This window comes from Heliconius melpomene, chromosome 5 (genome assembly GCF_056956725.1).
Source record: "Heliconius melpomene rosina isolate 202511_hmr_F chromosome 5, ASM5695672v1, whole genome shotgun sequence".
Lineage (NCBI taxonomy): Eukaryota > Metazoa > Arthropoda > Insecta > Lepidoptera > Nymphalidae > Heliconius > Heliconius melpomene.
In genome coordinates, this window is record NC_140393.1 from 9366709 (window position 1) to 9389503 (window position 22795).

General features: G+C 34.5%; 1 protein-coding gene across 5 annotated transcripts in view; it reads left to right on the plus strand.

Annotated features, from left to right (window-relative positions):
- Positions 1-22795, plus strand: part of LOC146539266 (potassium voltage-gated channel protein Shaw-like) — a 52994-nt gene that overhangs the window by 14179 nt on the left and 16020 nt on the right. For all 5 annotated transcript variants that reach the window (XM_085185468.1, XM_085185467.1, XM_085185469.1 and 2 more), the window contains 2 exons: positions 20121-20267; positions 20983-21193. In XM_085185468.1, coding sequence (XP_085041594.1) covers positions 20985-21193 — 209 coding nt within the window. In that variant the 5' untranslated portion in view covers positions 20121-20267; positions 20983-20984. The remainder of the gene's footprint in view (positions 1-20120; positions 20268-20982; positions 21194-22795) is intronic.

The following is a 22795-nucleotide window of genomic DNA, read 5'->3' on the forward strand; positions in this document are numbered from 1 at the left end:
TTTGCCTTGTATCAGAGCGAAAGATTGAAAATATTAAATATTTAAATTATAACATGTACTAATTCCCAATAATTAAAGCAAATGTCACAAAATCCAAGCAAAAAAAGTCACGAGCACAGCCTAGTCTATATAAAACATTTAGTTTTCACCAAACCCATAATTCCGTTTGTCTGTCTGTATAAGAATTAAAATAAAAACACACCGAAGTTCTATTTCATCTTACTGTTTACAATTCGCGCCGCCAAATGTTTATTTTACATACAATCTATATTCGCAAGTATATTTACTGAGAAAATTAATCTTTTTGAGCCGAATTGAGTGATTTCTTGGTAAATTAGTTCGTTAATATATCATTTGACTTTAGGAAGTAGCGGGTTCAAAGAACATAGAGGGTAATTTGTAAAAAAAGATTAATTGTGAATTTGGTTAAGTAAAGAACCTAATTAGAATATTTTTTTGTCTCAGAGCGTCTGATAGTAAACGTGACAGTTGTGGGTTCGATGTTCATTCGGGGGATTTAATTATTTATTTTCATCACTTCGCATTAATAGGTCAAAGCGCGGCATTAAGTTTCATGACGCTATATCTCGAAAATTGGGCGTAAAGTGAAGAACAGTCTTAATCCTAAATGTGGTTTGTTCTGCTGCTTCAGGTACGAGATGAAACGAAGAAAAATATTATAGTAAACCAATAAAGCCAAATTAAGATATATTTATTAAATTCTGAAATTTAAATAATTTAGAAAACTATTTTAAATTGAAATGATCGAGGCATTTCTAAATATAGTTATTATTTGACGGAACCCAACACGATTTGACTAGCCAGATGTAGACAGACAACGTAGAATGTTTATTTATTTTACTTGCTTAACTTTTGCGTTGTCTTTATTAAGATACTCTCCTCTTTCAGCGGAACTTAACGCCATAACACTTCATAGATTTTTCATATAAACATTACATAACTTAGATCATTTAGTTAACGCCAGAGTGGTTTCGCTTTGATCTAACTTATAAAGCGTCTCTACCGTTTGTATAACGAATGAATCTCTTTAGTTTTCTATTCTCGTATCGCGCTTGATGCATTTTATATTGTAACTAGAGGACCCGGACGCGGCTACGCCTGCTTGAAATATAAGAATATAATTTCTATAGAAATATACTATTATATTTATTTTCATTAATAAGGATGAATATCAAAATGACGCGGTAACGAACGCGGTCGCGTAGCGACGACGGTTGTTATTAACATGGCAGAATAAATTGCATGTCAAATTAGAAAGTATTTTAATTTATTAGTACATATGTGTAATGTAATATTATATAGCCTATAGCACTTCTGAAGAATGCAGCTTTCATACAAAACAAAAACAAAGTAAATCGGACCAGTAGATCCAGAGATCTTAGCGTTCAAACAAACAAACAAACAAACAAACAAACTCTTCCGCTTTATTATATTAGTATAGATGGTGGAATGAAAAAGAGATTTTCTTTAATATAACCCTTTCATTACTTCACGCTGATTTTCGCACACAGCAGGGAGGGCAGGGGAACCTGGGAACCTAATAAGACACCACAAGACAAGTTATTTTGGTGTATTTATTTTCAAGAATATCATTTTAAGAAAATAAAGTAGGATTTATTTTTAAAAGAAAATACACAAAATAACTCAATTTTACATGTATGTATGTACATCTTAACAAAACTGCTAAAAATGTTTAGGGCTGTTCGAATGTGACCCCTTACACCCATTTATATTCAAATAACACTTTAAATATACGAACAGGTATCAAAAAGGGCTTTCATGCTCTCAAAGAAGTTTTTATATTCTAGCAGGATAAAGAAATAGTTAGCCCCTTTTATCCTATTATGGCGAAAGGAGAATGTTTTTAGATGTAAATTGATATATTGTATAACTTAAAATCGTAAAATGGAACCTAGAATTATTGTAATAATAGAAATGTACTTTTATTGCAATATATCTAAAGACATTTAAAAACGTGCACAAGGTGCGGCGTTAAGTTACACCGCTTAATACGCAATGTCTTCTCAATTTTACAGGAAGTGGGTCACTTTGCCGACTCTGGTTTAAGCGGGATGCAGCGTGAAAAAGAAATTGTAATATTATTTATCAAAAACTAGTTTCAAGATTAAATTCTAATTTGAGTAGCGTAGAAGATGACAGCCCCTATATATTACGTGATCCGCGTTTTAAAATATCAAAACCTTATGTACTTATAGCGGAGTGTACCTACAGAATACTTGGATACTAAGTTTTCATATATTCTGGGTGAATTATGTAGATAAGTTTGTCCTAGTTAGATACAGACTGAAGAAAATGCTACTAAATAGTTTTAAATTTAGTGGTACAGGGTCTGACTGGACGGTTGTGGGTTCGATTTCCGCTCGGGAGAATAAATTATTTTCATGTCCAAGCTCCAAGTATTATTTTTTCTTCCTTTCCGTTTCTTACTTTCCAAGCTCCCTCTAACTACCCTGCTACACGCGCGATACTGAGTGGAGCTGAAAAAAAACAAGAAAATCTTATTTCAATTTAACAAATGTCAGTTAAAATGTAGTGACTCGACAAATGAAACAAAATTTATCCAAGAAAAAAACTATTTCTATTCCAATTCTATTATTGAAAAAATGAAAATAAATATCATTCAACTTTCAAGAAAATCCTATTTATTACCTATCAATATAATATTGGAACCTAACCCAATATGGAATTTCACACACCATCAAACCCGTGATGGCCATCCGAATAATATAATCCTCATCTGTAATACTACACTTCATAAAAATTATCTCCTTTGGCCTTCAGCCAACGGGATTTGACGGCCGTTGCTTTTTATGACACATTGCTACATTCATTGCCGATATAATGAATAATATGAACGGGATTTCTGGTGACACTATTGATACTTATAACAAAAATGGTTATATTTATATTTAAAATGTTTTCTACACAAACCGCTACGAGTTCCACTGTAAACTAACAATGTATCTAAGTGTACATTTCTTAACAAATTGCGTTTATTATTTTTTTAATGCAACTTGTCGCTTGGAAGCTTTCCAAGTTTGTCATCTATTATCATGTTAAAACAAGTTCTTAAGCTAATATGACACTTTTATATTTTAATTTATCTTTCTTGATTCTTCTTCTTTGTCGTTTCACTCTTGACAGAGCAGTCGTGGTCGTCCTTTTTAAAGGTTGGTGGTGCGCCACACAGTCCGACGCCATTCTACGTGGTTGACTGTCTGCCTGGTGCATTCGTACGGTCGTTGAGGGCAGCCTTCACTTGGTCTGTCCATCGCATGGCGGATCTACCGCGTGGCCTGTTACCCTCAACTTTTCCCTGAATCACATGGCGTTGCATGGAAATATCTTCTTTTTTCTTGATATGCTTTTAAAAAAGAATATTATAAGTTGAAAATATCATTTCAACTTATCAAATAGTCCCACTATCGGAAATAAAGTCACAGTTGGAGAACTCAGTCCGACTTGCAGATAACTTGGACTATACTGTATACATTATTCATTTCAGTCTTATACCATTTCCTTATAACCCAGATTTGTATTTTCTCGCCGTGCACTGTATTGTGTACTGGTGACCCTCACTCGGTTAGGCGAGACGTCTAATGGCTGTACGTTTTTCATTATATAATATTAGCGACTTACTTATTGCATCGTCTGGTAAAATTAAATATTTATTGTTTTGCTTATATTGTTTTAGCTTCACGCTGGATCCCGCATACAGTAGTGTAATCAAACAGAAGCAATCTAGTGTTAGAATACGGCGTTTCCCGCTTTTGTGTTTTGTACTGATGTGTTACATTTTAATGTTTTTTTTTTACTTTATATTATATCATGTACGTATATAGTAATGTAGGCAGAAGAACAGAACCTAGTGTTAAGGCACTCTATTTTCCTCTTTCCGCCCAAATTTAGAGACAATTCGCGTTAAGTGGAAAAGTCGATGCCTCACTTTTTCTTGTTACCAGAGTGGAGAAATGTAAATAATTAATTCTCCCGTATGAAAATAGAACCCACAACAGTCACACTTACATATAGACACTGTACCGCTGCGCTACGACGGCCTGCCTTTTGTAAAATACAATTATACTTATCTCTATACTTCATTTAATACTTTTACCTTTTCGTAAAAGTAATATTCCAAATTTGTCTAGAGGTCATACATATCAAATTCGCAGAACAGAAAATGGGCAAAATACATTTGTAAAAAATATTTATATTATTCTAGTTAAATATTAATATTAAGTTAATAGGCCAGTTTACCTTTGTATAATGCGAAATTCTATAAAAAATATAATATGTCTATGGATATATGTATATAAATGTATAATAAAAATGTACGAAATGTAATAAATAACAAAGCCTTCGTGGCGTAGTGGCACGGCATCTAAAAAATATTCGCGTTGGTTGCGGGTTCGATTCGAACTCGGTAGACTATTTTCATTTCATCTACAACACACGAGATACATAGCTCTAATACGTAATGTGTTCAAAATCGGGCGAATTCAAGAAAACGGAATATCTAAACAATAGGTTCCCTCTGTCTTCTGTATGTGGAATAGAGCATAACGTTGAAAAATATAAAAAAACGATCTTTATATCGCCGTATGTGTTAAATTATTAAATATAAGGACCAGACTCAATTATCTCTTAGCGTAGCAAAACACTTAGCAAGTACAATACAATCAAGACATTCCGTTATCCAATGTCTATCCAAATTCCAGACATTGGGTATTGAGTCACGGAACTCAACACCAGTGCTTGCCAATGAAAAATAAAATAAAATAGTAATCAATTTAGTACTTTAAGTAGTTATTTTTTGTCAAAGTAGTATATAAGGGTAACACAATTTACAATCTAAACGGCACCCCTAACGCGCTACGGTGAATGCAATCGAATTATACGTTATTTAGTTAGAGCTACGAACAAACAATTTTAGTTCCAGTTCTTCTAATATTAGGTTATTCGTTTGACCTAGGTTTAGTAAATTACTTTTTTTATTTAATTTTTAGAAATAAGAAAACATTATATTTATAAAGTAGCGTAGCGATATTTGAAACCATTCCTGTTGGACGGCTTGCAAAAGGCGCGGGTTCAATTTTTTATTAAATTTACTATATTATTCCTAAAAATCTTTCCTAATTATGGTATATCACCAAAAATGTTTAAAGCACTAGGTAGTGCTAAGGCACTCTGTTCTCGGGACCTTCATATTGAGTAGCGAAACTTAACTTGTTACCAGACCGGGTAAATAAAAGTAATTCATTCCCTCGAATAGAATCGAACCTATAACAGTCGTTCTTAGTCAGACGTCGTACTACGACTATCTTTTAACTTTTTAGATATGATTTTTTTTAGATCAAAATGTCCACGGGCGGTAATAGAACCCACGATGATAACAGCTATTATCAAGCACTTGAATTGGTTCTAAAGAGGATTAATTAAATTTTTCATTTAAACTCAATTCTATGAGTTGAACGGTTCATACATTTTGAATGAATGATTCAGCAATATTAAAATTCCTTTTTTCATTGAAATATTTAAAAAATTGTAATTAGTGTCAGTTAGGTTAACAAAAATATATTATACATACCCACCAAACATATAAGTATAAATAAAAAATAAGAATTAAAATATTTTATCGTGGCTTATTAGGACAGAGCCTGAGAGCATGTTGGTTATAAGTTCGATTCCTCTACTTAAGAGGCAGTGTATTAAAATTCGGAAGGTATGTGGGGAACTCCATGTTCTAGCTGTATATTCTGCAATTTGCGGGATATCAAGTTGAAAAACGAACCAAATTACTTGACTCCCTTTATACAACATACTTGATAAGATATAAAATAGAACCTAAACCCATCGCCATATAATACAAACTTTCCCAACTAAACGAAAACATTTTCTATTTAGGTATTATAAATAATCGACCTAATCCCCGAGCTTCCAACAAGCACTTAATATGGATTTATAAAATCCACTTTACGTCATCATGAGATAACATTAGTAACTCACCGACAGGTTAAACCTGTACTTAATAGTTGAAAGTTTATAGATGGTGTCAATAATGTGTGGTTTTTTTAGCTTTAAGCTGGATCCCGCACATAGCAGCATAGGCAAAGGGAACCTAGTGTTAAGTTAGTCCGTTTTCATTAATACACTTCCGTTCCCCCGAATTCTGGAGGCATCACATGTTGAGTGGCAGAATTCAAAGGAGCCATTTAGGCTTTGTCTCATAACCAGAGAGAGGCAATGAAAATATTAAATATTTCGTTCCCTTGAATGGGAATCGAATGCACGACCACCGCGTTCACAGTCGACCGCTCTGATGCTATGCCATGACTGCCTCAATAATAATAACATTGTATTTCTTCCAGCAGGATATTTTATAAAATAATGGTAAAGGAAATAATTTTAATTATGCATGTCAATAACGTAGCGGCTTCCAGACGCGTGACGAGGGTTTACATACTAAGTTACAGTCGGTATATTATAATATATTCAATTGTTTTGTTTTGTGAGGCCGTTATGGCACAGTGGGAGAGCTTCCGGCCATATGTGATATATGTGGATTCGATCACTCAGCCGGTGGTTATTTCTAATATTTTTATTTGGTACAGAGATTGAGGAGAAAGTGGAAAATCGTTGATAGTTTATAGATGGTGGCTGTAATGTGTTATATCTATACTAATATAATAAAGCGGAAGAGTTTGTTTGTTTGTTTGTTTGTTTGTTTGTTTGTTTGTTTGAACGCTAAGATCTCTGGATCTACTGGTCCGATTTACTTTGTTTTTGTTTTGTATGAAAGCTGCATTCTTCAGAAGTGCTATAGGCTATATAACATTACATTACACATATGTACTAATAAATTAAAATACTTTCTAATTTGACATGCAATTTATTCTGTCATGTTAATAACAACCGTCGTTGCTAAGCAACGGTTTGCAAAGTTTCTTTGTTGTTTTAAGAAAACGTCACCCAAAATGAACTTACATTTTTATATTCATCCTTATATAATATTTAATAAATATTCTTATAGTTCAAGCAGGCGTAGCCGCGTCCGGGTCCACTAGTTTTAAATGAAACTATTAACCGGATTCCTCGCTTATATTTAGTATTACACATTTTTGGAAACCCGACGTTTCCCACGTACACCAATAGATACCTCAATGGTGAATCTCACCACCACCCTAAACAGTTATCTACCGAGGGCAAATCTTTGTTTCACCATCTTACTATGTGTGATATTTGTTTGTTAGGCAAAGAGAACTTGGAAACTTAGTGTTAAGACACTCCGTTCTTTATTTTCTGAAAAATTATTAAGGAATTGCACGTTACTAGAGCGAGGAAGTGAAAATATTAAATACTAGCGGCCCGCTCGCGGTTACACCCGCGTGAACTTGTTATTATTAATTTCTGTCTCCATGACTACGTCCTAGTAACGTCTATGCAAAATTTGAGACTCCTAGCATTTGTAGTAACGAAGTTTCATACAAAGTTTCGACCCCGAAAACAACCCCTTAGAAGTCGAATATTACAAATTTCCGTCTTAGCGAGCACCTACGTCCTATAACTAACTCCTATGCAAAATTTGAGATTCCTAGTACATGTAGTTTCTAAGATTTCGTGATGAGTGAGTGACCTTTCAATTTTATATATATAGATTTAATTTACTCAAGTGTGAGTCGAACCTACAACCTTACACGTTTACTTACCTTTCCACCCTTGCGCCATGACTGGCCTCAAACTATATCTACTATACACTAGTAGATACATTACATTAGTAAATATGACTAATACATTTTCCCTAAGGAGAGGATAAATATAATATATTTTTTATCCCAACGATAATGTGATTACAGGATAGCTGTTATGGTAAAATCTCGTTGCTTTGTTTACCCGTTTGTTTGTTCAACGCCATTAAATTGCCTCGTTCGTTCATTTTGTATGGAATTATTTATGAGATAGGGGAAGTAAATCTTGGTGATTTCTATAGGATGATAAATAAATAAAGTATTTGAATATGTTTTTCGTGGATTGTTCTTTTTTTTTTAATTTTATTTTTACGCAAGTTTAATATTATGTAAAGTTAACAGAGAGCTCTACGATTTACTCTTGACATTGTGCTGAACTTAATGCCGCACTCTATTTAATAAAGTTAAGAAAAGAAATAAACGAGCGTTGAGTTGCGCTATTCAATATTCAATGCCTCAAGGAAGCATTTCTAATGGGGAATAGTGTCTTAACAGTAAATTCCCTTTAAGGCACTTCCGTAGCCCACTCTCCATCGAATTTTGTAGGCATTGCGTGTTGAGAGAGCAGAGCAAGGAAATGAAAACATTAAGTATCTCATTTTCTCCAATGGGAATCGAATAAACAACCTGTCACGTTAACAGTCGCAAGCTCGTCTGCGCCACGACTGGCCATCTAACTTATACAAGCTGGAAATATGGAGGATTTATTAGCAAATTAGCTTATAATTTGCTAATAAATCCTCCATCTTTCCAGTATAACATCGGTAATGTCAACAAGTCACCATCTGGCTAGAATCAGAACCAAATCTTACATAGTAATATAAGATTACATACGAATGGAAAGCTTAGTTTATTAGTTTCTCCCTTTTTTATTGCTCTATAAGGAAAATAAACCTTATATGTATGTTAATAGAGGATGGCTTGAAGTATAGTACAGTTGACGAGTCGTGGCCGCTCTGAAACTAGCTGTGCAGGCTTGATTTGAAGATATTTTCTTATTTCTGACTATTTTCCTACTAAGAGCACTATGCGGAAAAGCACCGAAAGTCTAGTTTCAAAGTGGCCAAAACACATTGGTCGTACTATAATTATAGTGAGAAGGTTAGTATTTTTGCTATTTGGTTGTAGGGTGATGTTTTTCCTTGTACACAGCTGGTCTCAAGAACATCTGTTTTCTTCTGTTTTTTGGCTATGAAGTGATCTTAGTGTAATTTGTTTTACTCACAGCCATGGTTAGGGATTTGAATACAATTTACGGTATTTTATATGTCGTAAATGTTTTTGTTTTTGGTTTTTCGTGTAATTTTGTAAGTGAATGGTAAATGGAAATTAAATATGAAAAATATTATTATTTTTCGTTTCACGCAATATCCCGCAAAGGAACCTTGTGTCAATACCCTCCATTCCCCACTTGACTAATGAAAATAATTGAAAATTTATCATCAATCGTTGATAGTAAGACACTGTTCCCCTGCACCACGATCTGGTCATATAATATGCTGATCAGTCAATAAGCATGTATATACATATTTTAGAATACATTAAGCATAAATTATCATTAATACATAGAATATGTATGTATTGAGCATGAATTGTTAGGACTAGGCCTTATAATTGAGGTCAGTCGTGGCGTAGAGATACAAGATAAGCGGGTTCAAATCCCGCCTAGTCCATTTTTTAATATATTTTCTTAAAAGTATTTTTCTTTCCAACACTAACAATAACTCTTTAAAAATTTAAAAAACGTTTAAGAAATAAAATAAATTACACACGATTTTACATACCAAAGTACCGACATACTTAAAAAAGGCGTTATGTTTTATGAAGTAGGTCGGTAAGAAGGATAATGAAATATTCCATACAGTACGTCTTCCTACCCGCGCCGCGGCGCGTCGAAAACACGAATGTTTCAAACGAATTAGACTTGGGTGTGGCGTTTTTGATGCATGTTTAAATTTTGTAAACGCGACGACGGTTTCAGGTACGATTCCTTATTAGAGGAGTGATTTCTTTTTTCTCGGTCTGGTAATATGACAACACGCGGCGTTGAGTTCCGCGTCTCAATAATTTGTTGTTCTGCTTACCGTTCTGTATGCGGGATACAACGTACAGCTAAAGGAAAATAGGATAAATATATAAATAAATATTTTAGATTGATCTGATTACATGTGACATTCTATTTAAACTAATAAAAAAGCAACGTTTAAACTTATTCTTTTTCTTTCTTAAATATTTTTATTTTCGTAATCCGGTTGGATTATTAGGTCAAAACTTCAGAATCAAAATCGAAGGTAACCATTAGTTTCATTTTTAAAAGAGAACCTGAAAACCTAATGTTAAAACATTTCGTTGCCGTTAAGACACTTCCCTAGGTTTCTCTGAATTCTGGAGGCATTGCGTATTGAGCGATTGATTGATTTAGTGGTGAATCACAACGCCGCCCTCGTTATCAGGGCGAAGAAATGCAAATATTAAATATTGCATTGCGAGTCGAATCCACTACCTACCGCGTTTACAGCCGCACGTTTGCAACTCCGCGCCACGACTGGCCCCAATCCTTCTAAAAATCAGTAAGTCAAAACAATAATCATTCTATTTATATTTATATGATTCCATAATACCAACGACACCACCAAAATCCTCCCGGCTTTACCAGGATTACTGACGAGGGCCCCTCATTTCAATTTGTGATAACATTAGCCGTATCGAAGTATCCAATTAAAATGTATGTTTGTATGTTTGCACATATACATAAACTTTATTACCTTTTAATCTTTATGATGTTTGTTTATTTCCTCTTAAAATATAGAATAGGGATGGTTTTTATTTGGACTATTATTAGAGAGGGACTATATTTAAATATGGTTGTGATGCAGGGACACAAGCGTGCGACTGTAAACTCGATGGTTATGGGTTTGATTCCCACTCGGGGGAAAGAAATATTTTATATTCATTTCGAAGCTCTGGTAACAAGAACGCATTTTTAGCTCCTCTGCTAGTGTCGTGGTCGGCGCTGATCACTTACCATCAGGGGACAGGTTCGCCCTTTTATAATACGTACTCGTATATCGATGACATGTCAAGTGGCGGAAACAGGAAGCGCAAAGATGGCCTGAAGTTGAGATATTTTCTTTCTTTTTTTGTATTCTAATTATTGAACACTTCCGTTAAATCCACAGAATACCCAAAGTATTGCTTGTTGAGGGGCAAAACTCAACGCCGCCCTTTACCCCGTTGACAGAAAAAGGAAATAAAAATATAAGACATTTCATTTCCCCAAGTAGGAATTAAACCCGCAACCTGTCGCGTTTACAGTCACACGTTTGTACTCCTGCGCCACGTTGGGCTCTGAATGGAATGTTTCATTTAATATTTGGAGATATTTTGAAAATTTCCAACCCATAACCCTAATTCTTGCGCCTCACCCGCCCCGCGTAATCCCATCAACCGCAGATGAAATATTAATTTTGAACGTTTTTGTTTGACATTTTCAATGAATAATTCATTGAAAATGTCAAACAAAAACGTTTTCAAGAAATGATATACGCTTTTGAATTCCCAACCAATATTTTAAAAAAGTAATTGGTTAGGTTAGGTGTATTAATTTTTTTATATAATATACCTACATATCAATATTTTTTTAAATTTTGTTATATATTGTTACATTTAGGCTCTAATTATAGATTATAGACAAAACAAAGTTATTGTGACATCTTCAAGCAATATTAGCCGATTATAGCAGCGTAGAGCAGAGGGAACCTAGTGTAAAAATACCATCTAATGGATGGGGAACAGTATTTTTACTGAATTTTCCATTCATTGTGTTGTGAGCTGTGAAATTCTGTCTGTCTTCCACTCCCCGTACGAGAATCGAACCTATAACTTAATCGAACCTATCTTTTAAAATATTTTCAAACCACCACTATATACCACGTCCATTAACCATTCCCACAGTCTATGCGCGCTGGGAACATAAATAAAACCGCAGTTATTTAACGCCGACCAATTTTATACTCTTCCTACACAGTTTTAAATTATTTTAGCCGTTAAATGACCTTTGTGTGTGTTTTAATATATATTGTAATATATACTTATATTGAGGTCAATGGCGCAGTGGCACAAGCGTGAAACTGTAAAGGCGACGAGATATGGGTTCGATTTTCACTCGAGGGAATATAATATTTAATATTTTCTTTTCCTCGCTCTGGTAACAGGGCATTGAGTTCCAACACTTAACCTCCAGAACTTGCCGAATGGGGAACAGAAGTGTCGGAATTATAGATTAGATTCCCTGATTCCGTCCGCCTGTACTGTGTGGATTTGTGCGAGTAGCTAAAAAAACTAAAGTAACATAGTACATAGCGAAAAACAATAAGACAGTCCTTTTGATTAGTGAAACTCTTAACCAAAGCTGACAATATATTATATATATAATATTATATATATAATTCATTCCCCCAAATTAGAATCGAACCAACAGCCCTCGCGTTTACAGTCGGACATTAGCTCAGGATTTTTAATATCGTTTAAAATACAAAATATAATTTTAAGCAAAAATTTAAAATCAAGTCAGTATTCATATTCGTAGCAAAAACTCGTTACGAAAACTTATATAGCTATATATTTAGTTCATATGAAAATTAAACTTTTGAACGTTATTTTTTACTTTTGTCTTTAATGAAGAGCATTCATTTAGTGTTGTATTAAATATTTAACTCGTAAGTTAGTTGATATTTTTGTTTGGACGCTATTTAGTTTTTTTTAATATTGATATAGATTTTGGTGAAAATGTTGAATGTGTTTTGGCACAGTTATGGATTCAATTTCCACGTGAGAGAATAAATTATTTCAATAAATTATTACACAATCCAAAGCAAAGGCCTCTGTTTTTTTCCTCCTTCACGCTTTAGCAGGGTAAAGACACTCCGCTGAATTCTAGTGACATTACGTATTGAGTGGCGTAACTCAACGACGTGTTTTGCCTCGATACTAGAGCCAAAAAAATTATATACTAAATATTTTATTTCCTACACGCTTGTGCCACTGTCTCTCGACTGACCTCTGTTCATTCAACAAAATGCGTTAAAATAAAAGAAAACAAACAAACGGTGTGGGATTGAAACTCATTAATCTCAATTAGTCCGGTGCAGAACCAATAAGAACAAATGAAAATCCAAATTCTTCACTTTATTGGAAACCTGACTCTATTAGTGGTAGCTTTCCTGTTTTAGATTGAATCTTTAATTGACGTTTTATTTTGTTTACATGCTCTAGTTTTTTTACAGGTTTAGGTAGACGGAACCTGGGAACCTACTTTTAAGACACTCCGTTCCCCACTTTTCACTCTTTCATTCACATATTTTGAAATTATATTTTTTGCAGTTTCAAAATTATATAGCTTTTCAATACACCTGCGCATACATTTGTATTTTTGAATATTTCATGAAGCTTTGTCGAATAAATTTTCATTTTGCATAACAATTTATACATGTATATTACTTTTTAAATTTTTAATTTTAAGTTCGCATTTCTTTGGGATTAACCGCTTGTGAAATGACCTGAGGACCCCTAACAATCGTTTACAAAGTGCATTCTAAAAATACCTGGACTTTCGTAGATAAATACAATAGATAAATATAAATATAAAACTGCTGATTAGCTGATAATTAGCTAACTGATAATAAGAAAAAGTCAAAAAAAATTCGGACCACGTGTCTGTAGTGTTTAGTTAAAATATATATTTAAAAAAAGTAGGGTAACAACAAGATACTCCCTTCCCCAATTTCCGCCCGAATTTGAGACCTTTCGTATTATATCACGGATCTCAACACCGCACTTTGTCTTGCGAGAGCGGGAAAATAAAAAGAAATTGCTACGCCAAGTGGGAAATAAATCCGCGACTATCGAGTGTAAAATTAAATTCTGTTCCACTGCGCCTTTATGAAATAAAATATCTTATTATATACTTACGGTGAAAAAAAGTAAAAATAATGAGATCATCTTGTTGTCTTCTACAATGTGCCTCTCGAAGGATTTAATGTGAAAAATGAGCGTATTTTTTACAAATTCTGAAAATATAATCTACTGTTTATTTGCTTTTCCACTAGGCTTAGGATATTCTCTTACCTTTACTGCTTAGTAAATATTACGGGTATTTTTTTGTTTATTTCGTAGGTTTTATAAAGTAAGGAACGGAAGTGCCTTTATAGGAACGGTGTAACTTAACACTAGGTTCCCAGGTTCCCTCTGTCTACCACATAGCATACAGCATAAACCCTAAAAGAAAAGTGTATAATTAATTTGAGAACAGTGTTTTTTCAATAATTTAAGATTCCCCAAGCGATGTGAAAGTTTTGGTGCTTCCTTTCATTTCGAAAACTCGAAAATGCGGCTTAAGCTTGTAAAATTAGAAGTATTTTTGTGTTTGAAGTGCTCTTGTAGGCAACGCTGAGCTAACTTTTCTAATAGCATTTCGATATTAATTACGGTACAACCATCTTTCACGCGTTTCCCGTATAATGCGGGATAGATTGAATGATACGGATAGTGGAATTTAAAAAACGAATAACATAACGTTTTTTCATAAAAATCTAAAAAACCTCTAAATCATTTGAATATTTTTGCTGTGGATTGCTACTATATCTAACTTTCATATCTGGGTCAATACTGGCAAAACAGACATTTGCATTCTGTTATTTGAATATTTGTACCTATTTAGGGTTGTCATTTAGTTTGAGGCCAGTCGTGGCGCAGGGGCACAAGCGAGGACTGTACAGGTTATGGGTTCGATTATCACTCATAGAAATGAAATATTTTAAGTTTTCAATTTCTTTCTCTTGTAACGAGCCAAAAGCTCGGCGTTGAGTTCCGCCACTCAACACGTAATTGCCTTCAGAATTCGGCGGAAAGTGAGAAAAGGAAATGTCTTTATAGGAACGGAGTGTCTTAGCCCCAGTTTCCCTATGCCAAACAAAAACAAAAATTTTAGCAGAAAGTATCCAAACACTAAGTTCCCTCTTTCCATCATGATATACGAGAAAATGCATGAAGGTAAAAAAAACTTAGAAAAATTTACCATAAAAGAAATGATACTGCATTTTGATCCAAGTAAAGGAACTCAAATCAAGATTTTGGTACGCAACCGCCCGTACGTCGAGCGCCACGCACGTCAGTGTCAGGCGGGTTGTGTTACCGTTGCCGTGACAACGGAACGAAAACAACAGCTTAGTCAAGGTAAAACAAATTATACGTTCGATAGTACGGAACGGAACAATGAAATTCCCTATTTTGATAGAAATAGAGATTGGGTTTCCTGTAAGAATTTTTCGAGAGAATAAAGTCCTTAATTTTTATATTATAATTTTCTGGAACAGTAGAATTTTCACGCCTATTCCTACATAGCAAGGTAGGCAGAGGCAACGAGTGTTAGGACACACCGTTCCCTAATTTTCGAGACATTGCAAAGTAAAAATAATGGCATTTCTCATTTACATAATAATATGAGAATGAAATATTTAAAATATCTCACGAACAACTATAATTAGGAAAGAGATATAAAAGATAATAGATAAAGATATATAAAAGATAATAGAGTGTCTGATATGACATCAGTCCAGTTTCATGTTTGAAAGTCCATACAAGCGAAGTAGCGGGCGGCTACTTGTCTTGTCTGCTTTGTCCCCTTAAAAATGCTTAAAATACATTTTATATAAAACACATAATCGTCTGTAAAGCCTCTAAGATTTTCAATCTCAAAGGATTCCCATCACAATATAATTCACGTAGATTGTTACGATAAATGTACGTTTAAATCGCGTCTTGAATGGGTCGTTATAGAGCATTACAGAGGTAAGTGCCTAATTTGATATACTGATCGATACTTAACGCTATTGTAGCGCAGTTGGCACTTACCTGTCTGAACGTGATGGTATTAGATTCATATTTCACGTAGGTTATGTATTTCGAATTATTCTTTTACTCTCGTACACTTCCCAAAGAAACTACATGTTTAATCTTGGTAATTTTGGCTATGCTTTTTGCTATTTATACAGACTCTTGGCTGCACTCGAAGCTATTTGTACTGTAACGGAACTCTATTCTATTCTCGCATACATCAAAGTAGGCAGAGAGAATTTAGTGCTACAATATTCCGTTCCATATGCACTGCCAATTTTTTAAGGCATTACGTGTTGAGTGACGTAACACAATACCGGGTTTTGCTTCTTGTTATCAGAGGCAAGAATTAAACATGATTCTTCCTCACATGTTGAATGCTATATCTATAGACTAAAAGTAAAGGACAAAGTCCCAAAACACGGTGTTGAGCTCCGCCATTATATTCTCCAAATAGAGCGGATAAATTGAAAGAAAATTTCTTAACACTGTGTTCCTGTTTGCCTCAATCAAACAATATATGTAGTTACAACTATGTAAATCGATACTACCTATACAATATAAGTAACTGAACTAATTCAACATGTCGACTTAATCGAAACCACGGATTTCCGGTGCCAGTGTTTAACCTAATTCCCATTTAATTTCGATCGGAGCGTTATTAGAAATTGTTTGATAGAGAACTGTTATTTGTGATTACATTTAATATAAACGTTAATAATTAATCGACTATTTCACAATGTAAAGACGATAATGCAGTTGATTGTAAACGTGAGAGTTGTAGGTTCGATTCTCACTTGGTGGAGTGAATGTTCTAACTTCGTTCTGATAAGAAAAAATTGGGTAGAAATTGAGACTGGGTTCTCTCTGTCTAGATTTCTATATGTGATACAGCATGAAACTTGTAACTGATTTCCCGAACTCCTTTAATTTATATATTTAACTAGCGGCCCGCTCGCGGCTTCGCCTGCGTGAACTACGTTATTATTAATTTCTGTCTCCATGAGTACCTACGTCCTATAAGTGACGTCCATGCAAAATTTGAGACTCCTAGCATTTGTAGTAACGAAGTTTCATACAAACTTTCAACCCCAAAAACAACCCCTTAGAAGTCGAATATTGCAAATTCCCGTCTTAGCGAGCACCTACGTCCTACAAATAACTCCTATACAAAATTTCTGATTCCTAGCACATGTAGTTTCTGAGATTTCGTGATGAGTGAGTGACCTTTCGATTTTATATATATAGATGAATAATGCTTTGGCTCCTTATGTGTCTAGTGGTTAGAACCTTTTATAATTGTGATAGTGTGTAATATAAAATCTTTTAGAAATTCAGAGATAACAATGTAAAGAAAGTTATATTTGCAACACATGAGTTTTATATAATACCAACGGAAGGTATCGTTCTAATAACATATTTGCCATAAGAAGTTTATTAAAGTAACTGGAAACTCTACAATATTTCATTGTCATAACGAAGCTCTTCCGAATAAAAACCAAGAGCGCGTCCTATCTTCCTCTCCACTATAACTGTCCATTATCTATAGTTCTAGTAAAAGGAAGAAAGCACAAGGGCACGGGCAAGTCGTAATGGAATAAAACGGAGTGTCTCAACACTATGTTTCAGGTTCTCTAGGCCTATCCTGCTATATGCACACCACACCACCGTCTAATATATGCACTATTATCTATTCCTACACAAAATATAGGTACATTCAAAGTAATTTTTTTGGCCTTCACTATCACCGAAATGTCAGATCGCTCTGAGATTTTAATAGAAGACCTCGCGGTGATTTGTGAGCCACAAAAGTTATTACCGCGGTGAATGATGAATAGTTATACTTTTGGGATGTTTTTCTTTTTTATTTTTTTGTTAGAAGTTTTGGGGTTTTATATTAAATTTAAATATATGTAGCCATAATTAACAACCAGGTTTTACATTTATGTTATTTAGGTTCTAATTTTATATTATTTTTGATTGGTGATTGTAGGTTCAAATCGTGACCTAACGTTTTTTGAAGATTACAGAAATATTCAAACGCGTTGTGTCTGTTATTACCTAACCTAGTGTTAAAACACTCCGTTCTCCACTTTCTGCCGAATTTTACAGCATTTATTTCATTATGTGTCACATTGTACCCCTGCGCTACGACGGCCAGCATAATATATTATTATTATCAATTATACATGAATTCCTACGTATAATAGTTATTTCATAGTTCGCACAATCCCCCAGGTCAAGGACGCACCTATTGTTTACTTTATCACTGCTTTCCCCTTACATGACTGTACGTTCCATTTCCCATTCTTGACCCAAATTGTTTATATATAAAGCTAATTTTCCGCTTTGGCTTTGTACTGGGGGTTAATGAATATTCTATATAAATTTTGTCGTAAGGACTTATATGCCGCATGTAGCAGTATAAAGAGGGAGAGAAGTGTTTTAATGAGAACAGAGTGTTTTAAGGCTAAGTTCCCAGGCCCCTCTTTGAAGCGTGAAGCTTAAAAAAATACAAAAAATCACTATGAGGCCGTCGTGGCACAAGGGAACTGCTCGTTCAGGTGAATCTACTATTATTTCCCAGCTCTGGTACTACTACTGGACTGGACTAAGTGTGGATTTCAGTTCCGCTCCTCAACACTTAGTGTCTCGAATTCGTCGAGCCGATTCTCTCCGCCTACACTGCTGTTACAGACGAAAAATAAACATGAAACTTGCAAAAAAAAATACTATTTTTCTATTTTTTCTAACCATTCCATCCACAAAACCAATTCAAATCAACAACCTTCAACAGAATTGATATGTATATTCTGCCGTACAGTCGTACACTAGAAATAGGTGAAATTGAATCTTTTTTGTTCTTTTTATTTTTTATCCACAATTTTCAGTCTGTGGTTTGTCCTTTGTTTTGCGTAGCTACATTTCATATGGCTCCCAGCGGTAAAAAATTAGAAAAAATACAACTAAAGTGGACTTTACTATAAAGGGATACGGTTCCTTTTCCGTCGACAAGTGTTAAATGAAATCTGTCGCGCATAGATCGCGAAATTGTACTATTTTAATAAGAACAGGCTTTAAGAATACACTTTTGTTGCTTGTTTATGATGCTATGAAATTATTTCACGCTATTTTGTTGCATACTAGCGGAGAGTGGAGGTTTTTTAATATTTTTATAAAAACAAAAGAGGCAAAACGTGATAGGTTATGAATTCGATTCCCTTTCAAGGGATAGACTATTTAATATGTTAATTTCCTCTCTCTGGTAAAGAGGAAAAGTAAGGCGTTGAGTTTACGCATCACGTAATGCCTCCTGAATTCTGTGGAAAGTGGGGAACGGAGTATCTTAACACTAGGCTCCCTCTGCCTACCCTGCTGTGTGCAGGATACAGCATGAAGCTGATTTTTTTTTTTATTTACGAGTACATGATTCACCGACAAAGTTTTAAAGATATCCAATTATAACATAGCTTTAGGCGTCGAAATATGACATGTCAATCTAAAGTTTTCTTATTATATAGGTATTGTTAAATTTAATTAACCCCACCACCGCCGCCTAATCGCCATCCAACTATATAAAGAACAACAGCATAATCTGTCACCTAATAAATAAAAAAAGTGATTTATCACTAACTTTATCACTACAAAAGATCAACAATAGTAAACGCTTAAATCTAATTTCATTAGAGTTTATCTATCACGTACAATAAAAAAGATATAAATAAAGACAGTCCAAGGGAACGTTCGATACACGGTTCATTGACGTCGAAAAGAGTAAATCCCATGATAAATTGTTGTAAGGAAGATTAATAGTTGCTTCGGAGACCAGGATATAATGGTTGGGAACTATTGGAAGTTAAATGCTTTTACTTGATAATGTGAAACAAAAGATTGTTTTGTTATATTTTTATTGATATTATTAAATAATATCATAGTAATAGTGTCATTCATTTTAATTTTTATTATTGCTCAGGTCATACTAACGTCCGTATGATCATTTTATAGTCCGTCTCTCTCTCTCTGAATATCATTTTTCTATAATAGCTTAGAGCACAGAAAAAACTTTGATTTTTAAGTCAACGAAATATAAGGATACGATTGTGTAAGCAGCAGAAGGTTTTGTTGCATTTGTATGGAGTTTGCAGATATATTCAAAACTATAGAGGGGACTCTTGCGGAGGCGAAAAATAGGGCATAAAGAGGATACGACGAAAAATAGAAAAAAGTTTTTACGTACCGTTGAACTATAATAATGAAATTGGTATGGAACCATCGGTGGGCGTATGGTAATCGCACTTGATTCATTTTTAACTTTACGCTGTACCTCGTATATATGAGGCAGAGGTAACCTAGTGATAAGACACTCTGTTCCTTTTGCAAAGTTTTCATTTCCATTTATACATTTACATTTATTTTAAATATTATTTTCTTTTGTTACAGATTAAAATCATAATCAAATCAAGCAATGCCACCGCAAGCCAGGTTTAGTCGACTAGAAGACGACTATATAGAAGTAATGTGGCGTAGAGGCCAGAGCCGGTCTCCGTAGCGGTGCATCCTAGTTGTTGGGTTGAGGAGATATTGTCAGTAAGTATTTGTTGTAGTATGTAAAAGGGTAGGCAGGGGAAACCTTGTAGCTTACAGTATAAAAATAATCTGTTCCTATTAAGTTTCTAAAAGCTGAATTTTGGGGATGCTAGGAAAAACCGGCGTTGTTTTCCACCACTCAACAGGCAATTTCTCCAGAATTTGAATGAAAATAGGGAACGGAGTGTCTTAACACAAGGTCTCTCTGCCTACTTACATTATTTTTCGAGCCCGAGTCTTCAATCATCTTTTGTACGGTGACTTTACAACTTACATGTTTCCTTCAAGCCATAAAATCTCATAAAAACCTTTCTTTACTAGCACAACAAGTAAAACCAGGGAACCAAACTAGTACGACTTCCTTTCATCCCCATCCCAACCAAAATTGTAATAACAGGGTCCGACAGCGGTCGCCTAGTGAATAATTCACGTGATCTCCATATGAATATTATGTTAACCGACCGACCGAGCCGTGTATTTATGCTTGTGTCTAGTGTTTCGTTTGTTTTGTTATATGGTGTAAGGAGATGAGCAAGAGATTGTAGGGAATGGTAGTCAGTTCGATTCTATTTTGGGTATTTTTATATATATGGAAATTGTTTGGATTAAATTTGAATTCCTCAAGGCAAATTGGCAGTTTTTCTTCTTCATAAACGGAACCTTAAAAATTACATTTAGAGACCTCTTACCAAAAACAAATGTACTTTGTCAACAGAAATGAATCTTCTCAACATGGACGCGGAGAACCGCGTCGTACTGAACGTGGGCGGCATCAGGCACGAGACGTACAAGGCTACCTTGAAAAAGATCCCGGCGACGCGCCTCTCGCGGCTGACGGAGGCGCTCGCGAACTACGACCCGGTGCTCAACGAGTACTTCTTTGACAGACACCCGGGGGTTTTCGCACAGGTCCTTAATTATTACAGGTATGTGACAAAAAATATTATAAAATAATTCTTATTTAGTCTCTAAGATAGTAAGATATAGTAAATCGATGATACTGGACGATGAACACGTATAGTGTGGTCGACGAGTCGTGGCTGCAATGAAGTTGGCGGCCATAACTTGTCCTTACTGTAACAAGCAGAAGATTCTTCTTCTAAGACTCTTCTGGAGGGCTAAAGAGGTTGATTACAGTGGACGATGAAACTTACTCAGAGAGCTCTTACTCAGAGCTCCGTTCTATACGACTACTCCACTGTTACACAAAGATAAAGAATGAAACTAAAAGAAAAATATAACCAATTGCAGTCAAACAAAGAGCGGGAAAATTATCATAAGAGATATCAAACTTTTATGATAAGGCGGGGAGTTCTGCCACTCAGTACCACCACCGCGCAATATCGTAAGCACCGAAGTGTAAAAGAGTATCTCAACACCAGGTTCCTTCTACCTCAATCTGTTCTATATATTTTCTGGAATATACAATATATTTTACAATTTATAACCAAAACATATTCGTCATTTCTCTTTAAAAATAAACTAAAGTGCTTTTTGTTGTAAAACCTTGAGATCCATCATTTATTCAAAATCCTACCAAATCATTCGGCAACCTTTTCGAATTCACTCCCGAAACTTATGAAGCTTTCCAAAAACTGATTTATTTGAGCACTCACCTTTTAAAATATGTATTTCTTTTAATATAAGTAAGGATTTAAAACAATAAATATTAGAAATGTTGAGTGGAAATGGTACAGTAGGTGACTGAGGCGTGGCGCACTGAGACAGCATTTCACTATAAACGCAACGACTATAGGTTCGATTCCCATTCGGAAGAATGATGAAATGTAAATTATTTTAAATTTGCCGTGTGTTCAACTTGGATTTCAAAGTGGAGAAAAGAGTGTCTTGCCACTAGGTTGTATCTGCCTATCCTGGTATAACAAAGCGTTATGCTAATGTACTTCATTTTATTGTTTTATCTCCACGCTCCAAGGTAAAAGGAACCTAATGTTAGGAATCCTCGTTCCCTACTTAACATGTAAAGTGTCTTGTCTAAGTGTCTCGAAACCCACGACGATCATGTTTTATAGCACGTTTATTTCTACTTCACTAGAAAAATTTCATTAAGAAAGAAAAATATTATAAATATATTTTCTTTTCTTTTTTACATAATTTACCAATAGTCTCATTAAATTGGTACAAGGAACGTTCATTAAAGAAATACATTTTTCCATTATATTCCTTTACAGCTGTTTTAATTGGTCTTTATCGATATATTCTGAATCGTTTCTTTATTATTTATCAAATAGCTGTATTTTGAAACGGAATAAGAAATCATTAATTAACTAAACGTCATTTCTCATATATTTCTCATCTTTACCAATAACTAGTTTAAATTATGCGAGGATGTCACAGTGAGAATAAAGAAGAAAAGGTGATTTGGGAATCAAGAAAAAGAATGATAAAGAAGATTTATGAAGCTTCAGTGCATGGCAAAAAAAGCAGGTAGTAACCTCGGTTGACCTATAAGGAACAGACGATGCTGAAGAAAGGTCACGTACATGAGGATGATGTTGCCCCTCAGA